Source organism: Schistocerca piceifrons, chromosome 3 (assembly GCF_021461385.2).
Source record: "Schistocerca piceifrons isolate TAMUIC-IGC-003096 chromosome 3, iqSchPice1.1, whole genome shotgun sequence".
NCBI lineage: Eukaryota > Metazoa > Arthropoda > Insecta > Orthoptera > Acrididae > Schistocerca > Schistocerca piceifrons.
The window spans coordinates 925,872,073-925,881,781 of NC_060140.1; the positions used below are offsets into that span (position 1 = coordinate 925,872,073).

The 9,709-nt window shown below is 38.5% G+C and overlaps 1 protein-coding gene across 4 annotated transcripts; it reads left to right on the forward strand.

Annotated features, from left to right (window-relative positions):
- Nucleotides 1–326: 326 nt before the first annotated feature.
- Nucleotides 327–7,917, forward strand: LOC124789852 (transcription factor BTF3 homolog 4-like). 4 transcript variants are annotated; one of them, XM_047257362.1, is made up of 3 exons: nucleotides 327–460; nucleotides 746–1,370; nucleotides 7,766–7,917. In XM_047257362.1, exon 2 carries the CDS (start codon nucleotides 760–762, stop codon nucleotides 1,333–1,335), a length of 576 nt encoding a protein of 191 aa, XP_047113318.1. In that variant the 5' UTR covers nucleotides 327–460; nucleotides 746–759; the 3' UTR covers nucleotides 1,336–1,370; nucleotides 7,766–7,917. The 4 variants fall into 4 exon arrangements, with proteins under 4 accessions (XP_047113318.1, XP_047113317.1, XP_047113321.1 ...); XM_047257361.1 differs by lacking the exon at nucleotides 327–460 and adding an exon at nucleotides 547–650 and having other exon boundaries at nucleotides 729–1,370; XM_047257365.1 differs by lacking the exon at nucleotides 327–460 and adding an exon at nucleotides 547–650 and having other exon boundaries at nucleotides 729–1,370; nucleotides 7,769–7,917.
- The last annotated feature ends 1,792 nt before the right edge of the window (nucleotides 7,918–9,709 follow it).

Consider the following 9,709-nt stretch of genomic DNA (forward strand, 5'->3'; position numbering starts at 1 on the left):
AATTACTATTTTTTATCAACCAGAATATTATTGAGATACTTCATCTCCTACTTGGAATGTTAAGGAACCCGTTTTTCACGACTTCGATATATCTCTTAAATTTAGAGGAACAACCAAAAGCATTACAAATTTGAACTCGCAAAATATGTAGTGTGTAGAATATCAGTATGTGTTTTCAAAATGGGTCTTATAATCAGTAAGTAGTAGCACTCATTCGTATATATTATTATTTACAAACAGATCTATATCGTCAGACGAATGACGAATAATTGCCCACAAATTAGTCGCTGGCGTGATTGTTCTTTGTACGAAATGTTTGTTGTGACCACTGCGTCGCTATGCTCCTTGTAGGTTACTTCCGGTGAGATCGATCGCAACGCCAATGGTTCCGAAGTAGTAGTCCGTATTTCAACTGTATGGACGCACAGTAATTGTTTGTGTACGTGTTAATCATATGTGGGTAAGTTGTTTGTTGTAACACATTTACTATCATATTTGCTAAACCAAAAATGATTCGTAGACCGATATCACGCATCTTGTAATGCATTGCAGCTTACGTTGCTTACTTTGTGAACGAGTTGCTTTGGCAATCCTGCCGGCATCCATTTTCTTCATGAATTGGTTTTGTGTGAGAGCACGTGTGTAAAAAGGTATACATCGAGTGTACGCAGTAACGGCGCGCAGCGTATCTTCTTTTGACATTTTCTCTGAAGTGTTAGTGAAATAAGTTTACGTCTTGTTGCAGTTAAGGCAGCAGAAATGAACCAAGAAAAGTTGAAGAAACTACAGGCCCAGGTGCGGATTGGAGGGAAAGGCACACCGCGAAGGAAGAAGAAGGTTGTTCATGCAACCGCAGCTACTGATGACAAGAAGTTGCAAAGTTCGTTGAAGAAGCTTTCAGTAAATACTATACCGGGCATCGAAGAAGTAAATATGATCAAGGATGACGGTACTGTAATTCACTTTAATAATCCTAAAGCCCAAGCGTCTTTAGCGGCCAATACATTTGCCATCACTGGCCTTGGAGAAACAAAGCAAATTACAGAAATGTTACCGGGTATTCTAAGTCAGTTGGGCACTGAAGGTTTGACTCAATTAAAGCGCCTGGCATCGAGTGTGGCAAACAGTGCTGCAGGCGGCAAAGCTAGCATTGAAGAAGACGACGAAGTTCCTGAACTTGTTGAGAACTTCGACGAGGCAAGTAAGGAAGAGGTTGCAGTAATATCAGATAAATCCAAGGGGAAGGACGCAGATGGATCCGCAAGTGACGGAAAACAGGAAGAAAAATCCAAAGAAAATAAGGCGGAAGCAACAAACAAGGACAAGGAGAATTGAAGAATCTGAAGGCTCAGTTATTTTGCCGTGAAGAGGTATTCTTAATTTTTTTTTAAATTCTTCTCTATTTAACTTCGAAATTATTCGTTTGTTGCTATTGTCTCGTAGTTAGTGTTACTGTTATGATTTTCCTGGAACCACTATCTTTGCATGTAATTTTTTACATTAAATGCTTAGAAATATAGAATAGCGTGTATACGGTGACTGTTTATTTGCATTACCTGTAGAGTTGACTTTTAAGTGTAGCTACAGTTCAATAATTGTTAGAATTTAGTCATGGCCTTTTCGGTCCCAGAAACGCTACTTGATACTTAGATCTGAGTGGCGTAGTCTCTTCGGTTTAACTTTTAAACAAATATTTTAAGGATACAATCCTTAATAACTATGGGGGACACTAAATGTGTTTCAGTTTTTCTCAATTCACAACTGCTAAGATTGTTGGTTGGAGTGAACATCTTAGTCTGTATCAAAGTAAATTTAGGAAAATGAGTTTACAACAGTGTCAGTTGGTTTTTTCTGTTGAGTTACTCAAGACGCAGTAACAGTATACTGAACTTCGTGTTTGTGTGTGGTGGAAAGTTTAAAATTGAATGGTTTCTGCATTTGCAAGCAGTGAAGATAATGTCGTTGGAAGTTACATTATGGTGTATAGTTGCAACCAGAAACAGTGTTGTCTGAAGGATATTGGTTAATGTGTATATTAGTCCGTGCATCCTGTATCATTTGTTGGATTATGATTAGCCTAGTACATTCTTAATTGAAAATCATAAAATCTCTTAAAATTATTTTATTGTGGTGTACATGGTAAATGAAATAATTAACATAGTTGGTTTTGTTAAATTGTTTTCCATTGTAGTAGGAAATGACTAAGATTAGACGTTATGAAGGACATTTAAATTGGCAAATGGCATTGCATTTTAGAAAGAGAAATACGGAAGCGTCCGATCCTGCCCGTCTGCTTTGGCCCATGACGTCACAAATATGGTGGAAACAAAAACAAACACACACACTTTCCACAAGAAGCCTAATGACACTTAACGGGACAAGCGCGGGAAATGGGGTGTTTTAGGTGGGGGGCAAACTAAATGTAAACAAATTTAGACCCCTTGCGTAGCTACAACGTGTAAGTGAAGACAGCCATGCGTGAATACCCACCCACCTCCCCAGGGGTCGTAACCCCTGCAACGCATAGAAGATAAAGATGCTTCAGTAGCTGATTAGTGTTTTTTGTCTTTTTTAAAAAAATCTCACGGGATAGAATGAACAGATCAGAAAGATAAATATAATAAACTAAAACAGAAATTGGATGAAACAGATAATTAAAATAAGTAATAAGTGTTTTTAAATTTAAAAAAAAATCTCACGAGATAGAACGAACAGATCAGAAAAGTAAATAAAATAGATAAAACAGAACTGGAGACAGCCACACTCAAACCAAACTCTGCGCCGTCATGACGTCACACACAACACCCTTACGTCACGGGTCAAAACCGACGCTTGGTATCGGACGCTTCTGTCGACCCTTAGCAAGGCAGAATATTAAGTAGTTATGAATTAAAAATTGTATTGATGGGTTTGAAAGGCTGTCTGTAATGGTAGACAGTAGTTATTGCAGTCCTCCCTCTAATTATTAGATGCGACATTTAGTTCTTTAGTGTGTCCTACTGATATCTTGGTTTTGGCTGCAGTGTAGGGGAGGTTATAAGCTATCAGTTTGGTTGTGATTTAGTGAAACCACTTTATGTGAATACAAAATAAATGGTCTGAAGCAGTTCCCAGGTTTACATTCTCTTCATATTTACTGCACTTCACATTTTATGTAATTAATACCTTAAGGTAAATTCAAAAAAGCTGCATTACACATGAGACTAATCTGAGTTTTGGTGCATTTTTTATTCATTTATGGTACATAATCTACTTGCAGTATGTGGAAGGGGGGGGGAGGATATTATGTACCTGTTACTAGACATGTTGACTACTGCACAACATGGCAGAACCGCTGAGTGAATTATTTTGGAACTGGTGAATGTGACATTGTTTGTAGGAAGGTATGAAATATAAATATGTAAGACATGATATAGAAATGTTGACATTCCAAAAGGAACATCAGATGTGAGGGACAGTGATTGTGAAAGTCATTGCTGTTTGTTTCAGGGCATTACAGAAGTGTCAGATTCCACCTGTCTGCTTTGACCCATGACACCATCAGTATGGCAGAAACGGCTATTTTGAATATATACAAAATAATGACGTCACTACATACACATGCCAACAAACGCGAACAAAAGCAAAAGCAGACAGATGGAATCAGATGCACATTAATTTGAAATGTGCACTTGGGTCTCAGCCTAACAACCACCTTGGAAACTGCTGCATATTCCATACTCCATATACCACTAGAAATCAGTTCCCTTTAATTTTTTTCGGAATTAATATCTCGACAAACTCTGTTTAATTCCAAGAGGCACATCATCTGTGAGGATTCAACACTAGTTAGATAATTTGAAAAAGGTGCTACCACAGCTAGCCTTTTGTCTATACAAATACAGAAGTTTAGCTACAAATTGCAGAGAGGGTTGTTGTAACACACATGCTGTGAGTTATCTCAAAGGTGCTGCAACTGTGGAGATAAATAGAAGCTTTTAAGTAGTTTTTGTAGCAAAATGGTGAGCGTGCCGTGTTACGCAAATAGCTTCTGTTTGGAAACTGAGGGACAAACTACATACGGTGTACTTATAGTTTTCCTCGTGATAAACTGTCTTACATACAGCAACCTTCTAGTATACCTGATGATAAATTGTCTTTTGTCAGTAACTGATGTAAAAATTTGTGTGCATACAATGCTCAGATTTTTGGACAAGGCAACTCATAGAAGGAACATCATTCACAGTTCTCTGTGTCATCAAAGAAAGTAATGCCTCTACGTAAGGGTTATGCAGACTTTGCCATTATTTGTACAGTGTAACGTGCAGCCATCTTAATGAGTACCTTGAAGATGTGCTGTGAGTTCCCAACAGATAGCTTGCCTGTTTAAAATATCTTCAAATTTTCTTGAAGCTGATAGTTATGAGGGGACTCATTGGAAATTTTAATCTTTCATAGTTCAGTTTGCACAGTGCTTTACTCATTAATATTCACATTCATCTGATTTTCTTTTTTTCGTTGTGAGCAAAGCTGCTCAACAATTAAAGCACTAGACAGTTCAAAAGGAAAGTGTTTCAAATCACATGTCTAGCCATCCGGACTTGAGTTTATTATTGGTTCTTAGATTTAGGCCCAGGGTGGATACTTCAAAAAAGGCATATCAGGTTTCCTTCTCCATCTTTGCTCCATCTGAATTTCTGGTCCACCTCAAATGACCCAAGAGTAGACTGGTTTTTTAATGCCAGTCTTAATTTCTGTTTCCTTCTTTTTAAGTATAGCCTTGGAAAAATTATGAGGTTCACATTTTCCCGAGATATGTTCGTTCGCTAGTTATGAGTATGTATAAATCTGATGGTTTTGGCCACTGTAGTTTCTTCTCCAGTTGCTGCAAGTTGCATACCAATGAAACATTAGCCTACTATAGTGAAATAACACTATAATAAACATTGATGAATGCTCTTTTGATTTCACTGTGATTTTAATTTCTGCTTGCATGTGTGTTTAGTCAGTCTCTTCTAATTTTGCTTTGATGCTTGTTATGAAGAAAATTTTTTGCTGGCAATGCAAAAGGGAAGTGGAGGTGGCACCCTCCGTGCTAGTTGCCCTCCGAGCATGTATGCAGGGCATACCTTGCTTTTGTAATAAAATGTAACACCTACCACTGTTCTTTTGACATTATTTACTATCTGGCTACCAGTTTTGGTGATTTAGTACACCACCTTCAGGCCTTAACCGGAATGGGGGGTGGGGGGGGGGGGAGGGTGTTAACTCCAATGCTGGACACAAACCCATCAGTGGGGCACCTGTATACTGGTTTCTGTTGACGGTAACGATGATGTTCTCTCTCCAGCCATCAGCTACCAACTGTAGCCATAAATAACATCAAAGGCACGGCTGTAGGTGTTCCATTTTGTTACGTAAGTGAATGGTCAAAGTCCCTCAAACCTTCAGTCAGGAGGATGTACATAAAAAATAGCTTGCTTCGCCTGATCTGTGCAGCTTGTCCAGAATGAGTTTCAGAAAAATTGCCCATGTTACTCTCGTTTACTATTTATTAAATACTATCCAAATGCGCCCATGTGATACGGAACTGACAACCATGTGCCAAGAGAAGTGTACTCGCCATTATCAAAGGAGGTGCAGAATACTGTGTTATCAGTGGAGAAACAGTAACAGTAGAATGTATCACTCAGGAGAGCTCAGTGCCTTTTGAAAGCGCACTATGATTGGATGCTACCTAAGAGTAACAAATCCATCAGGGACATTTCAGTCCTTGTAAAGCTGCCAAAGTCGGCCATTAGTTATGTGGTTGTGAGGTGGAAATTTGAAGGAACAACCACAGCTAAAACTAGACCAGCTAGACCTCATGCACTGATGTACAGGGACTGTCGGACAATGCAGAGGGTGGTTGTAAAAAGTCACTTGAAGTAAGTGGAAGGAATCGCTCAAGAGTTAAGACTGCTACTGGCAGTCCAGATATCGCAGTGATTGAGCACAGGGACTTAAATGAATGAGAAAGTGGTGAAGTAGCTCCTCAGAGCCACACATTTGTAGCCAGTGCTGAACGGTGCTCGAGATGATGGACGACTGAAAAAAAGTAATTTGCTGTGGTTAATTGCGATGTGTCATGAGGCAACCAGATGGAAGAGTTAGGGTTTTATAGAATGCTTTGAGGAAGTTGCCTTCCATAGTATGTAGTTCCAAGAGTGAAATACGGAGGTGGTGGTGGTGGTGGTGGTGGTGGTGGTGGTGGTGGTGGTGGTGGTCGTGGTCGTACAGTACGGGGGTGTTTTTTAAAAAAAATATGAATGCAGAAGCAGTGGACACATTTTACAGCTTTGTGTACTTCGTACATTATAGTAACAGTTTGGAGATTGATTGTGCTAACATGACAGTGGAGCCTTTCATAAAGCAGCATATGTGTGGCAATCTTTTGTGGACAGTAACAATCTTGAAATGGACTTACCTGAACACACACAAGAATGTTTTTGGCATGTGAGAATGTCAACATTGTTACAGACAGCTCTGCGTCAGCTGTTGAAGGATAATGGGCTGCCATTTCAAGCTCATTCAGACACCTAATTGAAAGTGTCTCCACAGAGGTCAAGCCATCATAAAGGGGAAGTGTGGACATCCCTCCTATTAATTTCCATTAGTAGGTGTCCGGATGCTTAAGATAATGAAGTGTGCATAGTGCTTAGGCCTAAGGATGGCATTGTTTTGGTAGTCTAGCAAAAGCAGCTCTAAAAAAGATAGAAACATATTTTTGTTTCAGATTGAAAGGAAGCACACAAAGAAATCCAGCCAAAGTTCCCCAGGCAAGAAAATGTGGACAGGGACAGGGATCATCATCTTATCACCCCTTCATTGTTTATACTCTTATTAACCCCCATTGTGAAGCATATTTCAATGTCAGCTGGCTATTGAACCCTCATCTCTCGCCTGTGGGTTGACTCAAATTGAAATGTGACACTTATCGGCACTGAGATAAGTGGTGAGATTTGTAGAATTTTTATTTCATGTCCCCCTTGCCCCTTCCACTTATTTTTTGTCATTGTATTTGTTTGATCACCCTTCATTGAAATATGACACTTCTCCTTAACAAGCTACAATTTTCCTTCTGTTTTCATTTTCATTATTTATGTTAAGGGCTCCCAGAGAATAAATATACTCTGCAAGCTTTGTTTTTCATTTCACTAACAGTGTATTAGAATTTAGTCTAGGACACTATCACTTGTATTGCCAGAACTGCAGACTGATGTGACATTGCCCACAAATTATAATGAATGATGGTCATCCTGACTATTAAATTAGACTGAAAAGATCTTGCATTTGCCTGTTTTTGTTAAGTGGAAAGTAATACTGCAGTTTGTCGAAAAATGTTTGTCATAAGTGCTTATAAAAGTGTGAGAATGGGGTATTATGTACTAGATATCTTTGGTAGGGCACTTAAATGGTGTTAACATGGTTATGCAACAAGACAAACAGCGGAATGAAAGAAAACAGGTGGTCAAGGTGCACAAGTAGAAATTTGGGCCACTTAAGAACTGTTTGGATATGTGCCAATATTTATATTAGCATTTGTATTTAGTATCATTATTGGGAGAGCAGAAACCTACTGAACTATAACTCACCAAGCCTTATTAATATGTCCTTTGTGTATAAATGTTAGTAAGTAAATTTGTTCACATGTCTTGAAATTTGAGCACAGCTAATAAGTAAGACTAACTTTATATAATTCCTCTGATTCAGTATTGAAAATTTCTTCTTGCATTTCATGTTGCAGTAGCTGTACCCCTGAATCCTCCAAGCAGCGGCAGCAGTCTTCATGGACATTTCGATGTGCATTTGCAACATCAGTTCTATAAAAATTTACTCTCATTGTATGTGAATAGAATCAAAATCAAAGTTTAATAAAAATAACTTTGAGTGATTGTATACTTGCTTGATATAATTGAAAGAAAAAAGTTAATTTTCATTTCTCTTACATGTTATAAAGCTCTTAAACTTCGGAGGAGAAATGTTGAGTTAGTGTCTTAAAGTTGTTTTGTATTCTTTAACCACACTATTTTATCAGCTGTTGAGCAAGTGAGACTTAACTAGCAGATTGTATAATAAAACTGATAAAAAAAGCTTTGTGATATATTGATTGCTATTTGCAGTTGTGATGTATTGCTGGTACTAATTTTCTTGGATTGCATATTGACACTTGTTTACCTTGACATAGTTTGGTAACGGGAGCATCAAAAGTGTCAATTTAGGTACATTCAGTTGAATTGGCAATGCCTAGTAACTATGTCAGCAGAGGTCTGTCAAAACTAAAATTAAGTTTTTTTTGAACTGTTTAGTAATGGGCAAAGGAAATGTGGTTTGTGAAGCTTTTGGTGTAGTTGTTCCATTAAATCAAATTGTGTCAAACACCTCAAGAACTACATCACCAGCATTATTATCGGATGGAGCAGTAGTACCAAGTAAAGGCAAGGATGCGCGTTGGGGGTGGGAGGGGGGTGAGGTGGGCTAGACCTGGAGGTATGGAGTGTATCTAACATTTTGGATGATGAATGGCAACTTGTATATAGACATTAAAAAGTTCCAGCTGTGACTCAGTGAAAAACCTACACACTAGTTTTAAATAATTTTCATGAAAGAAAATTGGAGGGAGGGGGGGGGGGGGTGCTCAGACATGTACCGCATTTGAAGATGACAGTCTATAATGCACATTTACAAATCCATGTTACTTCCGTTTGAACTTTATACAGTAGCAGCTGATCGGTATGAGGCACAAATGCCCACGAGTTGTCACCACTGGAAGGCAAACAAGAAAACAGCCCCCTTCCTACATCCGCTGCCACTGCAGTGGCAGTGTTACTTACCTTTCTGCCCCTGAGATAAGCAGTCAGCTTTACTTAGCTCACAACTGTATTCACCAATGTCAATTAAAATTACAGATGTCAAAAAGAATTTGCTTTCTTTTTACTGAGCTGGTTACAAAGCTCTTAATATTTGTTGGATGTTTTTATATTTGACTAGTTAGTTGCTACATGCATATTATTATAAAATGAGGCAGAGATCTGCGGGTAGCACAAATACTTGATTTTGGGCTGGATAATTGGGGAGAAGACGAGGTTGTGGCACAACTTGACTAGAAGAAGGGATTGGTTGGTAGGACATGTTCTGAGACATCGAGGGATCACCAGTTTAGTATTGGAGGGTAAAAATTGTAGAGGGAGACCAAGAGATGAATACACTAAGCAGATTCAGAAGGATGTAGGCTGCAGTAGGTACTGGGAGATGATGAAGCTTGCACAGAATAGAGTAGCAGGGAGAGCTGCATCAAACCAGTCTCAGGACTGAAGACCACAACAACCACTCACAGGGCACAGTTTGATGACCACTGATCCAGCAACAGGTATGCCAGAAAATACTTTTGAGGTAAGCTGATAAATGTGACATGGGAAGTATCTTGCATCATTTGTGTGTGAAAATTTGTTCATTCAGTTACACAGTTTTACTTATATTGTCCCAAAAAGTCAATATCTTAATAAATATTTTATTAATTGTTCACCAATACACTCAAATAGCTGTAGTGTTGTGTTGCTCAGTTTTGCATAACATAGAAATTGAGAACTTTGAACACCCCTCAGTTAAACTTTGAAAAATTCCTGTACATAACTATACACATGATATGCAAATCATATTTAATGCTGTTGCACGATGCTCAGGCTTTTTA